This window comes from Herpailurus yagouaroundi, unplaced genomic scaffold, assembly GCF_014898765.1.
Source record: "Herpailurus yagouaroundi ecotype Mexico unplaced genomic scaffold, PumYag 100, whole genome shotgun sequence".
In the NCBI taxonomy this organism is placed as follows: domain Eukaryota; kingdom Metazoa; phylum Chordata; class Mammalia; order Carnivora; family Felidae; genus Herpailurus; species Herpailurus yagouaroundi.
In genome coordinates, this window is record NW_024412391.1 from 65,489,790 (window position 1) to 65,505,361 (window position 15,572).

General features: G+C 33.9%; 1 protein-coding gene and 1 pseudogene across 6 annotated transcripts in view; both read right to left on the reverse strand.

Moving 5' to 3' along the window:
* AKAP9 (A-kinase anchoring protein 9) overlaps positions 1-15,572 on the reverse strand; it is a 155,006-nt gene that overhangs the window by 66,631 nt on the left and 72,803 nt on the right. For 3 of the 6 annotated variants that reach the window (XM_040472711.1, XM_040472709.1, XM_040472710.1), the window contains 6 exons: positions 11,091-11,432; positions 9,598-9,822; positions 8,380-8,520; positions 7,789-7,892; positions 6,957-7,052; positions 5,178-5,383 (listed from right to left, as the gene is read on the reverse strand). In XM_040472711.1, coding sequence (XP_040328645.1) covers positions 5,178-5,383; positions 6,957-7,052; positions 7,789-7,892; positions 8,380-8,520; positions 9,598-9,822; positions 11,091-11,432 — 1,114 coding nt within the window. The remainder of the gene's footprint in view (positions 1-5,177; positions 5,384-6,956; positions 7,053-7,788; positions 7,893-8,379; positions 8,521-9,597; positions 9,823-11,090; positions 11,433-15,572) is intronic. The other 3 variants (XM_040472713.1, XM_040472712.1, XM_040472714.1) reach the window with 2 other exon arrangements.
* Positions 2,910-3,040, reverse strand: LOC121029025 (uncharacterized; annotated as a pseudogene).

Genomic DNA, 15,572 nt, shown 5'->3' on the forward strand with positions numbered 1-15,572 from the left:
AGTACAGTACAATGTATATTACAAAGTTACTAAACAAAATGAATGTAGTTCAGAAAATAAATATTTTTGAAAAAACTATGGAAGAAATAGTTTATAAGTGGTATTTAAAGCTAAAAATACATGTTATATAGCATCTTTAAGGAATTAAATGCATTCTACAGTGACCTTTTCTAATAAGTACAGAGAATCTGACAAATCAGAGGAAAGAGAATAGTCTGATACGATGGGGAGTCAAGGCTTTATGGAGTCAAAGTGTGGAGAGAAGCTGGGATGAGGTAGGGAAGACAGCAGAAGGAAGGGAGCTGGAAAGGAGGCTCGATCCAAGTTGTGAATGGTCTGAACTTTTATAGGAACCTTGGAGTTGTGCTATAAATTAATGAGGCAGTGAATGATTTTTGCACAGGAAGACATCAAATCTATAAATCAAGAAGCAAATTGTAACAATGCAGAGGAAGGGATAAGAAGAGACTGAGTGGAAGAATAGATGAGAAGTGTTGAAACGTAGGCATAAAAAATGCTAAGTCTGAATGGGCTGTGTGGAAAAGATGAGTCAACTTTTAGAAATTTGGGTCTGCAGAGACTTAGGAGTCATTTGTATTAACGTGAGAGTCAAAATCTTGAAAGTGGATACATTTATTTCATAAGCAATAAACAACTACTTTCCTGTTTCAGGAGAGAAGGAGGAAAAACATAGTTGGAGCCTCCATAGTAAAATAAACTTACAAAAGAATGTGTGTAAAAAAAGTCACAGAAAGACAAGGAGACAAGAAGAGAACATTGCAAAACATGTAGAGATGTCAGTAATGTTATTTGTCTACAAACTCAAATAGGAGAAGGACTGAGAAGATAGTATTGGATAGCTGGGAGGTCACTGCTGTCCTGACAGAGAGCAACTGTGGTAGGAACAGGAACCGCAACTGGTAGAAGTACGGGTTGGTCTAACCCCTCATCAAGTCTGTCAAGGTTTATCTTGAGTGGGGAGCAAAGTTAAGAAGAACCAATGTACTTGAAAAAAATATATTATGAATATTATTATATTATGAATTATTTATATATTATTTTATATATATTAAAAATCAATAGTGAGGAAAACAATTGAAGATATTGTATACTAAATGGGAACAAATCTCAAGCAACAAACTACAAAAGACACATAAAACAAAATGGCTTATGAAAGGTCAGTGAAAGTTAATTTTTTCAAATGCTAATAAAAATTACAGATTAAAGTATCTTTTCTAAAAGATGAAGATGTCAACTAGCTTACTGTATTTTACAGTAACATGTGGAAGATATAAACAAATAAAAATAATGTGAGTATGTTCCAATGAAAAAATTGAATTTTTGTTTGTTTATTCCAATGCAATAAAAGAATGAGAAAGACAGCAAGTTTATGCTGCATTTGTAAGAGTTTTCAGGGGGAAAAAATCAGAAAAAAACATATATTAACAGGGCAATGTCATAAAATACCAATAGAAACCTCAGAATTGCCAGCCTGGTGAAAAGACTCATGATTTCAAATTGGTGAACCACTGATTTCTCTGCAGATAATGGTTAACACAGCAGATGATGGTTAAAGCATTTCCTTTAGCCATTTACTTTATGGACTTATACCATGTTCATTCCGTATCTTCTCAGGTTAAGCAGGGAAGGTGATCTGATAAGGCATTCCCTAAACCAATGGCCTTCTGAAGATCTCTAGAGCCCTAATTGGAAACCACGGACACTACTTTGCCTCTTATACCTCAGAGATGAGTGAATTGAACTGAAGCCCTGGGAGAGATTTGCCTCCAGATAACTGAGAATCCAGGGCCTCCAGATAACTAACTGAGCGTTCTATCACATCACACTACTCCAAAAGGAAGGTGCAGCAGATGAAACTCAGTGCTTGGCTACCTAAGATAGAGGTATGCATTGTAACCCTGTGCCATTACAGTGCTGGCCTCAAAAAAATTTTCTTTCAACACATCCTAGGGGAACTCATTCTTATGAACTACTTTAAGATTCACTCAAATTCAAATAATTTGATACTGGCTCAAAATCTCCCTTCACTTTCATAAACTAGGTCCCTCTTACGTGGCAGCAAACATGAGCAAATCAATTATTTACTTTTTTAGAGAGTTAACAAGTCTATACATGTTTAAAATCTAAACAAGTTTGGACTTGAAAGCTGGAAATAAATCACAAGTGCTACTACCTACAGTAAAAAAAATGATACATAAAAACTGAAAAGCAAATGATGCTTCATAATCAGATTAAGACTGAACTTTCTGTTATATTAAATAAGACATAAAAGAAATATTTCAATAGTTCCTTTTAGTTTTTACAATAATGCTTCCATGAAAGATATTAAGGAACATCAGAAAAAATTCTTATAAATGAAAGTGCAATTTTTAAAACCAATATATTCTTCAAAGTTTATCAGAAAATTTAAAGTTTTAAATTATAAACTCTATTAATTCAATAGTCTCTTCAAGATGCAAAATGGATCTGTAAGTGTCCCCCAGTGATATTAATGGTCATCCTAATTAGTTTGATAAACACTTTTATAATAAGATCAAGAAAGTGTTACCTAATTCTTTCCTATACATCAAGATCCATTTGTAGAAATAAAATACCCCTGATTGAGAGCTTAACAAAAGGGTGACATTAATTTGAAAAAAATGCTTCTACAAAGTTTGAAAAGAATGAATATGACAGAAAGTTTAAAAATTCAGTATTATTTATAGGGCACCTGGGTGACTCAGTTGGTTAAGCACCTGACTCTTGATTTCGGCTCAGGTTATGATCCAAGGGCTGTGGGACTGAGCCGCGTGTCAGGCTCTGCACTGAGCGGGGAGCCTGCTTAAGATTCTCTCTCTCTCTTTCTCTCTCTCTCTCTTTCTCTCCCACCCTTGCCTCTGAGCCTCTCCCTTGCTTGCGCGCTCTCTCACTCTCTCTCTAAAAAAAACAAAAACAAAAAATTCAGTTATTATTTCAGCTCTTATTAAACGGATAAGAACAGATACCACACTTGATCTTAGCCAAAAGGCCAAGAAGCGATCTTCAGCTCTTATTAAAAGAGGTTTTCAAGGGATGCCTGGGTGGCTCAGTCAGTTAAGTGCCCAACTCTTGATTTTACTCAGGTCACAATCTCACAGTTCATGAGTGCAAGCCCTATACTGGGCTCTGTGCTGACAGCGTGGAGCCTGTTTGGGATTACCTCTCTCCCTGCCATCTCTGCCCCTCCCCCACTTGTGCAGGTGCTCTCTCAAAAAAAAAAAAAAACAAACAAAACAAAACAAAACAAAACACAACAAAAACCCCCCAAAAAACACCTTAAGAAAAGAAAAGAGGTTTTTCAAATTATCTTTGTACTCCTCCAAAGAAGACATCCAGATGGCCAACCTACACATGAAAAAATGCTCAACATCACTCATCATCAGGGAAATACACATCAAAACCACAGTGAGATTCTGACACCTGTCAGAATGGCCACCATTAACAACTCAGGCAACAACAGATGTTGGCGAGGATGTGGAGAAACAGGATCTCTTTTGCATTGCTGGTGGGAATGCAAGCTGGTGCAGCCACTCTGGAAAACAGTATGGAGGTTCCTCAAAAAACTAAAAATAGAATTACCCTACGACCCAGCAACTGCACTACTAGGCATTTATCCAAGGGATACAGGTGTGCTGTTTCGAAGGGACACATGCACCTCCCTGTCTATAGCAGCACTATCAACAATAGCCAAAGGATGGAAAGAGCCCAAATGTCCATCAATGGATGAATGGTTAAAGAAGATGTGGTATATATATACAATGGAGTATTACTTGGCAATCAAAAAGAATGAAATCTTGCCATTTGCAACTACGTGGATGGAACTGGGGGGTGTTATGCTAAGTGAAGTTAGTCAGAGAAAGACAAAAACCATAGGACTTCACTCATATGAGGACTTTAAGAGACAAAACACATGAATATAAGGGAAGGGAAACAAAAATAATATAAAAACAGGGAGGCGGACAAAACAGAAGAGACTCATAAATATGGAGAACAAACTGAGGGTTGCTGGAGGGGTTGTGGGAGGGGGGATGGGCTAAATGGATAAGGGGCACTAAGGAATCTGCTCCTGAAGTCATTGTTGCACTATATGCTAACTAATTTGGATGTAAATTTAAAAAAATTAAAAAAATAAAAAAGTTAAAAAAAATTATCTTTGTACTCAACTGAGGCAGTTTTACTTACAATTTCAAACTTTTATCTGCACTTAGAAACATGCTACTGGCCAAACTGTAATCAGGTAAACTTTCTGTAAGTGGGATAATCTCTTTTCATTTCTCCACATGAAACTTCAACAAAATGCTCTCAAAAACTGTAAATATTAGCACTCTTAGAAGGTTTGCCTCTAACTGGGGAGACATGCTTGGGTGTGGAGTGTACTACAGTATCTGAGAGTCCAGACTCTATCTTTTCCCATTTGACAAAAATTTTCTCACCCTTTGATTTCCTGATTCCCTTATCAACAAGGAATTAAAAAACAAGAGAGACTGGATGTCAGCAAGTGTGAAACTAAGAAATTCCAAGAAGAAATTCTGGCTCACATAGCTGGAAGAAGACAGAATTAGGAAGAGAGCTACATTCTTTCAGGACCCAACCTCTGGATCCACACATATTCTGTCACACTCCAAACTACTTTTCCAAAAGGAAGAAAGGAGCTAGCAGAGGACAGCCTAAAGATAAGTTCAAGCCTTGGGTTTCTTACAAAGACATTCTTTTAACCATTCTGAACAGATATGTGAAACTGATGCTTGATTCCTAAAACTCTTTATTTCTAATCTTAAAGGGTGGTTTCAGGATGTTGCCAATACCTCATGGATATTGGATATCTCATGGATAAAAGTCCTGAGAAGTGATGTAGAATTTTTCTTTTATTGGTGGAGAAATTAAATAGCCTCTGGTTTCTGTAGCACAGCAGTATTCCTGAGTATGTACAATAACAACTCTAAGATACCCACTTGCAAAACCTATACAATAATGGTGTTCTGAAAACAGTGGTTCCAAAATATGTGTCTGAAGATCTTTTTGTTGGAAACAACTTTAACATTCTCTCTTCCGGGTTTTCAACACATAGCAAACTGCCTTGCTCTCAGAAAGATTTATGAGATAATGATGACAGTCTCAACAGCATATAAAACCAGTACCTCCTGTGTGTTCCTCATGGATACATGACTTTATAGGTGCCTCTCCTTCCGACCTCCAAATCAAGCTGGCAGATGACTGGACCTTACTAGATCTATCTAGAATACCAAGAACATGGCGACCAATTGTTTCTTCAACAGCTGCTGTTGTCTTTACAACTTCTAAGAGGATCTTGAGAAGTCTATTATTAGCTTTCTGGAGTGCAAACCTGTATAGAGAAAGAAACATTTATTAAAATGCTTAATCTTTTTGAAGCAAACACTGTGCTTATGTTCCACACAAAATGTACCACAAAATATCTGACTTGAATAATAAAATATCATGATATTCTCTATAAAAATAATATGCATAACACTTAAAATGAAGTGCTTTTTTATAAATGTGCAGTACTTTACTGACCTTAAAGTAATGAAACACCTGACATTTTAAGGTAGTAGAGTTTCCAAATTAGAAGAAAATTTTAACGAGATGCAAAAGTTGTTTTAAAAATTGTGGTAGTATCCAAGCATATGCAAGCTGATAGTACCATTTATTGTTCTTATACATACTTCACATTTAATCTTTCTATGTGTCAAACAATATAATTTAAAATGTAATTAAAAAATTCCACCAGAAAAATGTATTTCTACAACCTACTGGTGATAATCTAGATAATTAAATTACAAAAACAGGCAGAGACCTGTTTTTAACAAGATCTATTGTGCAATATCACTATTTGCCAACACCAGAGGAAGTATCATTTATTACATCTGCTACAGAGACAGAAATTTCTCCAGTTATATAAACCATATTCATTGCAGCCAGTAGAAGGAACCTATTTTCAACCAATTGGAATCAATGGTGGATCTCTCTTTTTTAAAAGATGTCAAACACTCTCATTTTCAAAAAATTAGAAAACACTGCTAACCACCCACTTAAATATCTCAGCAAAAAAATCAGTGTTAACATTTTAATGCCTCTCTTTCTAGATTTCCCCTCTGCCTCATAAATATATACATTTAAAAAACAAAAATGGAGTTATCCAGGACAAAGTGTCTTTGTAAGGTTTTTCTTTTTTTGCTTAACATAAACATCTTTTCATGTCAAGAAATATACTTCCATAAATGGTAATTCAGAAAATTATCTGATTAATCTTCTGAATAACTAAACAATTCTCTTATCCTAACAGCTTAAATCATTAAGAGTACTACAGTGGCAAACTTTATATTTAATACATACAGGTAGAATAAGAGACTTTCATGGTAAAGGTCCACTGCTTTAAGACTGTTTTCTATCTCAGCTTCATACTGTGGGAGATCACCAACAATCAGGTTAAAGGATATCTGTTTTCACTGGCACATGACATAACTATTTTTAGACAAGGTAATAAATGGGCAAGTTTTCCTTCAGTATTTGTCAAGTGAAAGAGACTAGTTCTATTTTTGCACCTATATCAAGTTCTCTGCTTACATGAGGTGAGGATATTAAAAATAAAACTCTAAGTAATTTAGTTAGTAGGCAGTAAATCAAGGGTTTTATTTAACTTTTTCTGAAGTTTTGTTCAAGCCCCAAACACATCAGGATTAGGACAACTTGAAAATATTTCTAAATCAGAGAAATGATTAAAATTAATATGATGGTAAAGAGAGATAAAATATGAATACTCATTTATTAGCACTCACTACAAAAATTCCTAAAAATTAAATACTGCATAGTTTTAAAAATATACCAATTAGAGATAAAGAATATAAAATAAACAAACTGTTTATTTTATATTGCCGTGGTAACTCTAATTTTCATACACTGTCTTTCTTGTTTGAGTTCCATACTGACTGTGTTCCATACTGATGATCCAATGGGGAAGCCAAAATCTTAGGGGCCAAATTCCTCCATGCAAGCTGAGGAAGGAGGTTAGGAGGACACAGAGGGTTGACAGTCACAGAAATTGGAAAAGGAGGAAATTAAGTTAGTAGATATTAATTTAATTTAAAATTAAAGAAATTATTTTCATTTGAACAGAACAAATTTTAAAATACTATGCCTACAGTTCTTAACATAGGGGTAACTATTCTAACTTAATATTTTACATTTTTATATTAACCTCTACAAAATCAAATCAGGGAAAGTTTTGTTAACTCATTAATTTATTCATGATATAAAAGTGGGATCTATCAAAAGTGGGATATGGATTGAAAGTTCTCATCTGATATGCAATAAATCAATGAAAGAAGCTAACTGTAGACTATCACACTTAATTTTTTTCTCATCACAAACAAGGGAGGTGGCTTATATTGAATGTACGTCCATACAGTGAAGAAATACACACATGTACAATTGTGTTTTTAAGGATAAAAAATAGCATATGAGCAGAATAAAATTAATCAAGAAAGGTTCAGTAACCAAATAATGCCTTACCATTTACTGAGATAAGTACATGACTAGTATCGAATCAAAAATTACTTTATATAAAAAATATTTTTAAAAATTTGCCTATCAAAGGTTGGTAATTCTTTACACACATAGTAAAATGGACAAAACAAATGTACAAGATCAAAACAAGGACAAATAAAGTTTATCACACTGAAACAACTATTTTAATTCCCTCTGTACTGAAAAAATACACATTCTGTATACCTTTCATTGGTCAGAATATCAGGAAGCACATCTTCAGGTTTTCTGTCTAACTCCTTTTCTTTAAATGCCTGTTCCTCAACTTCCTCCTGGTTTTCATTTCCGTTCTGTTTAAGGTTGTGTAAAGGTAGAGAGGACAAAAGAGAAAGAAAACCTGTCATCTTGGAAACACCATGTCATTCTTCTAAAGTGCTATAAAGTGAAACAGAAACCTCTGTGTGCAAAATAGATAATCTTTGAAATAATATTTAACTACATTTTATTAAGAGATTAGCATTATCAAAAAAGCTAAGGCAGCCTAATACACAGATGAAAACAGTTTCACTGGGTTCAGGCTAACGCATGCTGTAGTGTGACATCCAGTTTGTTAGGCTGCTCCGTGGTGAAGCAACAGCTGCTGCTACAGCAATGTCTGATTCAAATTACCTTAAATGGAAGGTAAAGAATCTTGACTCCACCTACCTGGCATGTAAACAATCACAAATCTGTTAAGCTCCACACCCATAAAAAATATATTTCCCACGGACAACAAAGACAAACAGATCCTACTGCATGTTGACCCCTGGACCCTAGGTGGGCCCGAGTCCATACTACCTGTGTTTGCGTACTGCTGTTGCGCAGCTCACAACACAGCTTCTCTCTTCCCGCTAGAGACAGCTGCTTTAGTGCTTCCAGCTCCTCTAAAAGCACCCTTTCTCTCTCTGAAACCAGGTTTTCATTATCTATTGAGGATCTCTAAATAAGAAAAAAGGTCATGAGAGAATATTGTTTGCGATAGAAGAAAAAAGCAGAAATAACAAGCAGATTTCTTTTAACCCAGGGACCAAGAGAAGGCACTTTCTACATGAGTCACATCCCATGATTAGGGGTTAAAAGCGTATATAAAGTTCAATGCAAAATTTGAAAGTTAAAATAAAAAACTAGGGCTAGAATATTCAGGAATTTGTGAAGCTCAATTAATAGTATATTCAAAATGTCAATTTTGCATTGAAAATTCAGAAATTTAAATTCACAAAATGCGATGAAGAAAAGCAAAATCAATTTTTTCAAATGATGTTTTATGTTCAACTGCCAATTTTCCTATTCTATATCGGAAAGAACATGTTTTAAGTTTTCTCTATTTTTTATCTCTTAAGTTTTCAAAATAAATGGAATAAATTTGTTTTTATAGGAACTTTTGTAAAAATATTTCTTGCTTTTCTGTAATGATTTTGTGAGTATACTATATACAGCAATTGATAAGAATCCAGCTCCCAAATGCCAAGGAGTCAGAAAAAGGGATAAGAACGTTATATAAATTTGCATTTCTCAAATCAAGAAGAGATGTTTCCCTGGAGAAAGTCCCAGAAACATACTACTTCAGATTTCCATTCATGATTAAAAAGATAGATTAAAGATAATGGTAAACCTTGGAAATGCTAATTGGTGGACTCACAAAACTATAAATGAATATGGGAAAACGGAGTATCAACTGCACCTCAGCACAAAGAATTTCTGTCACAGAATACTATCACCGTGCTTTTGCGTGTATGATCAATGGAATGATTAAAAACAAATATACAAACAGCCTTGTAGCCACTTTTCCAATGCCTAAAAAGGCAGATAAATAAAATGGCACAGATGCAATGCACTCCAAGGTTGAGTCAGGTGTTCCTAACAAGATCTAAGGCTGTTGTGCTGATGGAGTCTGTTCTTAATGTTAAACACTTGTTTTTATTCAGATCTTGGCAATAGTTTTGACTTTTTAAATAAAGGCTATCTAAAGAATACTGTTATTTTAATTGGGGAGAAAAGAGATGCTAAGTCTCATACCTGGGCTAATTGTCTATTCAGTCTCTTAATCTCTTCTTGTAGCTGTTCCTGGTCTTCTCGCTGTCTCTCCATCTGGCGCATGTGTGCCTGCCGTAACAGTTCTGTCGCCTGTTGATGTTCTTGGTATTGTCGCACAAGTTCCTGCCTCATATCTTCCAACTGTTCTTCATTTAACATTAGTTGTCTAGAAGCATCCATACTTGATACCAAAATTTCATCACGAATCTAAAAAGGTAGGAAAAAAAAAGGCAATCATAAAACATTTTGTGGCAATCTGTCAGCATCAATATTTTAATATAAAAGCAATTCCACTACTAAAGTGCCTAATTTTTATTCCCATTATTTAACTAAAACATAAATTTAAAAAAGATATCTGTCTTAATTATAATTCTAAATCAGTGTGAAGTTTATTACCATTACACATGTTATTCTCCAAAAGCAAAATAGCTATTTGTCAGTTAGTTTAAATGCAATCTAAGGGAGAAGAATAAAGAATAAAAATCCTCAAAATGCCTTCTGCTCTTAATGAAGCTGTAGCTCCCTTATCCCTCTTGACATTTATGATGGGGAGATAATATAAATAGAATACTTGTAATTTAAAATTAAATTTATAAAACATGAAAAATTTTACCTAATTTATATTATGCAGTGGTCACCACAGTACTATAGACAACAATATAACATATAAGAATATATAACAATCTAGAAGAAAAAAATTTCAATAATTTTTATTTGGAAATAAAACCTTTATGTTCCACTTTCTCATACTCATTAGAAATCAACTCCTTAATGAATTTCTATAAGTACTTCAGTTCCTGAAGCACTCTGCCTTGAACAGCTGCTGGTACATTAAAGAGGTTTTCACAAGTATCTCAGTTTTGTACTTCATAAAGAAGTTGACAATTTTATTTCAGTATGCCTCTAAACACGATATAACCTATCCTGAACATTAATAAAAAATTTTAATTTAGATAATAAAAAAAAAAAGGATTTCTTTCCATTAAAGGCACAGGCAGTTGTAGTACAGACACAGAAAAGATCCTCCATTAATGAGTAAGTATAGAAGAAGAGAAATAGTATTTACAGAGTACAATGCTTTAAATTATCTTCTTAAACAGGAAGCTACTTCCATGTGATGTTATCATCACATTAAATGAAGCAAACCTTTTATTCAGACATATTGTAGGATAATTAATCTTAAACTGACTGAAACAAAATTAATGTACATATAATTTACAATGAGATTTTACCATGCATATGTCTAACATAAACAAAAATATTATGAGCCAGATTTATTTTATTTAATAAAATAGTAAATCAACAGTAAATAGTAAATCATATTCATATACTTTACAAGTAATAAAACACATTCAAAATGCAAATCCCTAAGTCAAGATTGGATCTGATACTTTCCTTCCCCATTAAGGAATATTACTGCTAATATTTTTATAGTGAAGGAAGTCACAAATTTTTATACAAGGAAATATACTTACAGATTCTCTGACTATAAATGTTTTATCTTTGGAGAACATTTCTTCTGAAATAGTCAGTTCATGGTCTTCCAATTGTAGTGTATCATCAAGATTACCATCGGTTGATAACAGAACTTCCTTTCCATTTTCTCCTAACTCCTTACTAAGTGGTTTAAATTCTTCTTTAAATTTCATGTCCATTTCTTCAAAAGCTTGACCCTGTGATGATTTCGTTTCATTTAAATAACCTTCTTGCTGATAGAAAGCATGTGCTTGTTTTAATGATGTAGTATCCTCTTTTTCCCCAGATATTCTAGACAGTTCAGTTTGTTGAGCAAATGCTATACTCATTGACACAATGACCTAAAGAAATAAAGTAAATGAAAAGGATCAGATTTATAAATACCAACAGGAATTTAAAAAGCAAGTTACCACTCAAAATGTTTTAAACTAAAAGAAATCCTACAGAAAGTGATATGGAGAGATTCTCATACCTTCAATCTTCTCTAACTTGTGGTCAAGATCTCAAGACTAGCTTTTACTTTAATTTCCTGTCTTGAACCTGACCTGCTTATCTCTTTGTCTCTCAATACTAAGAATGCAACAAAGACAAAAAGATTAAAAATATTAAAAATATGAAAGAGAAGCAGAGTGAAAGATAGAATGAGAATATTCAAACAACATCTAATTATTGTTCTAGAAGCATATATTAGAGACTAACAGAAATAAACTATTTCATGAAGTAACAGGTGAGAATACCAAAGGTACTACTCCTAAGAGTCAAGACCAACGAATTTTGGAAGGACAAATAAAAGAAGACCAAGAACAAATAATTCTTAAAGTTTCCAGAGAAAAAAGATGTATTACCTATGGGGAACAACAATTAAAATGACAAGGACTTTCTCACTAGAAACAAGAAGGAGTCAGAAAATAATGAAATGTTATCTTTAAAGTTCTGACAAACAAAACGTCAACCCAGATTTGAATGTTCAACAAAATCATCTTTCAGGAATGAAAGCAAAATAACATGAAATAAAAACAAATAAAAACAGAGTTTATTCCCAATAAATAGATGATCCATAAAAGAACTTCTAAAGGATGTCCCTCAAAAAGCAGAAAATGATGCTAGAAGGAAGGCATAAGATGCAGAAAGGATGAGAGCATTAAAATTTCTTTTTGTAAATATGTGGATAACCTAACACTGATGGGTATAAAGCAATAATTCTATCTAAATTGTGAAATAAAAATACCTAAGACCGAGACTTGTAATTCCAATTAGCATAAATTAAACCCACTACAGCCTCTCTCCCCCATTGATTACAATTGAAAACTGAACAAAATACAAAAGCAACTACCAGAAAACTCTGAGAAGTAAACAAAAGCAGGCAAATTGCAGAGGGAGTAAAAACTTGAAGAAGAAATCTGTATGGGGAAGGTGAGAAAGAACTTGTGGCCTGAACCTAAATGGGTTGTCTATTTAAAAAGCATTTTTTTTTCACACTTTCCAGAACATCCTAAGACTCAGCATCTACACAATATTCAAAATATTCAATACATAATTCAAAATTAGATGACATACAATATGTTGTATGTCAAACTTGTTGCCAGCAGATTTGCTCAAAAAGAAATGCTACAGTAAATTTTTCAGGCTGAAGGTAGTAATACGAGAGGAAAACTTCTAAAGTCTGAGCAGCAGAATACTCATTCTTTTCAAGTATGCATGCAGCATTCAACGAGAACATATTTAAGGCAATAAATTTAAATAAACTGAAATCATACAAAGTATGTCTGACCACAAAGAAATTAAAAATTATACAATGAATTAATTAACAACAGGAAGATATCTGAAAACCCCTAAATGTGAAAATCTAAACAACACATTTCTGAGTAACCCATGAATCAAAGGGGAGGTGACAAAATAAATCAAATATTCAGACTGAATGAAAATGTGTAGAACGCAGCTCAAAGGAGTGCTTAAAGGGAAACTTATAGCATTAAATGAATATATTTGAAAAGAAGAAAGGTCTTTTAGGAAACCAGAAAAAGAAAGCAACTTAAACCCAAAGCAAGCAGAAACAAGTAAAAAATAAAGAAAAGCAATCAATGAAAATAAAACAAAAAGTTTTTAAAAAACCCAAAAGCTGGACCCTTGAAAACATCAATACAATTAACTTCTAGACAGAATGACAAAGAAAAAAGTGAGAAAGCAGACATTAAGTGATAAAGGAATACTATAAACAAATTCACCAACGTAAATTCAACAGCATAGATGAAATGGAGCAATGCCCTGAGTGACATTAACTAACAAAGCTCACTCTAAAGAAACAGTTTGCTTGAGTAAAACAAAATCTACTAAAGAAATCAGATTCATAGTTTAATAAAATCTTCAACAAAACTCCAGGCCCCATTAGTTTCACTAACAAATTCTATACCATATTTAAGAATAAAATAGTATCAATTCTACATAAATTCTTCCAGAAAATAGAAGTGAGAATATATTTTAACACTTTACAAGGCCAGCATTGACCTGATACCATAGCCAAACAAAGACATTACAAGAAAATAAAACTATGGATGATGCCCCTCATGAATACAGACATAAATATTCTGGACAAAATATTAGCAAACAGAATCAAGCAATATAAAAAGGAGACTGTCTACAAAGGAACATGAAGAAACTTTAGGGGTCATGGATACATCTTATATCTTGATTATGCCGTTGGTTTCATACATCTGTTAAAACTCACCAAATTTTGCAGTTGGAATCTGTGAATTTCATGGTATGTAAATTATACCTCGGTAAAGATAATGACAAACAACAAAAATCTGACCATATGTTAAGTCACAAAAGAAGATTCTGAAATTTTGAAAAATTTGTACAATAAGAATCACTTTCTTTAGATCAGAAATGAGTAACAGAAATAATTAAAAGAATGGTATGGTCTGGAAAGTAAAAAACTCAACTAAGGACTCAACTACCTTGTTATTCTCTCCTTTCCATTTCACTATACCATCTAACCAAATTCCACCTGTGATTACAGGGAACTGCCTACTCTGTGCCTGTGTAAGCTAAACTTAGATGAGGAGGAAAAAAAATCCAACCAAGCTGAACAGTGTTATTTTAAATTCATAACTACTACCCTTGATTGAGTCCTTCAGGATACTGGGCAATTCTACTCAATTTCCCTGGTCTTTTCCTTCTCCTAGAAAGCCCTCTCTCCTTAAAGCTTCAATGTCTTCCCTTCCTTTCTCATTCTCAGGTGCTGACCTTGCTTCTTTTTTAGTGAGAAAACAGAAGCAATCAGAAGAGAACTTCCACAGGCTCCAAATACCGTATCTGAAAACATCCTGATGAACCAAATATTCTCTGCCTTCTTTCTTGTTATCATGGATTAAATCGCCATGCTCCTATCTAACGGCAACCCTCCAGGGCATTGTACCTCCTCTCCTCTAATCAGGGACACTGCTCCAACAACTGTCTCTCTCTCTCTCCTGACTTAGCGAATTTTTTTCCTTCTCTCCTCAATAATTATTACTAACTAAGAAATATGACATCTTTCTTCTTAAACAGAAACAAATTACCAACAACAAAAATCTGCTGCTTGACTCTCTACATTATCCTTGAGATACCACTGTATTTCTCTGTTCCTCTTTCAAGTAAAACTCTAAATTTCATCTCTTTATTCTTCCCCTTCACTCTCTCAAATCCCATCTAATCAGTTTGTCTGCACCACCCCATCAAATGTGTTCCTGTGAAACTCACCAATGATTTCACATTGTAAAATCCAATAATTAATTTGCAGTTTTTATCATTCGTGATGTATCAAAAACATTTGACACAGTTTAATAAATTCTCTTCTTGATATATTTTTACTTTTGTTTTTCCCATATTTAATTTACTGCTTTTTCTCTATCTTCTTTATTCCTCCTCATTTCTCTGATCTCTAAACATTGGTGTTATTCAGGCTCAGCCCCCAGACCTCTGCTCTGTCTACACTACTACATTAATTGTTTTTCAAATTTTTTCACTGCAACCATGGTAAACACACACACAACAATAAAAACATTTTATCTTGTGACCCAAAGCACACATACATTTTGTGTGTATTTATATAATTGAACTTTCCCAGTATTTTAAAATGCTGGTCCAAAACCAGGATTTCACGCTTCAAAAACGAGTTGCAACTCACAGTTTGAAAAACGTTGCCCTATTTACCACCCTATTTTCATGTCTAGTCTTAACCTATTTTCTGAACTCTAGATATGTATATCCAACCACTTCTTCAATATTTATTTTTAAACATTTAGTAAGTGTTTGCATTTAATGGTTTTTTTGGTTTTTTTTTAGTGTACAAGCAGGGGAGGGGCAGAGAGAGGGGGCCAGAGAATCTGAAGCTGACTCCATGCCGACAGCAGCAAGTCCAATACAGGGCTCAAACTCACAAACCACGAGATCACGACCTGAACCAAAGTTGGACGCTCGACTGAGCCACCCAGCACCCT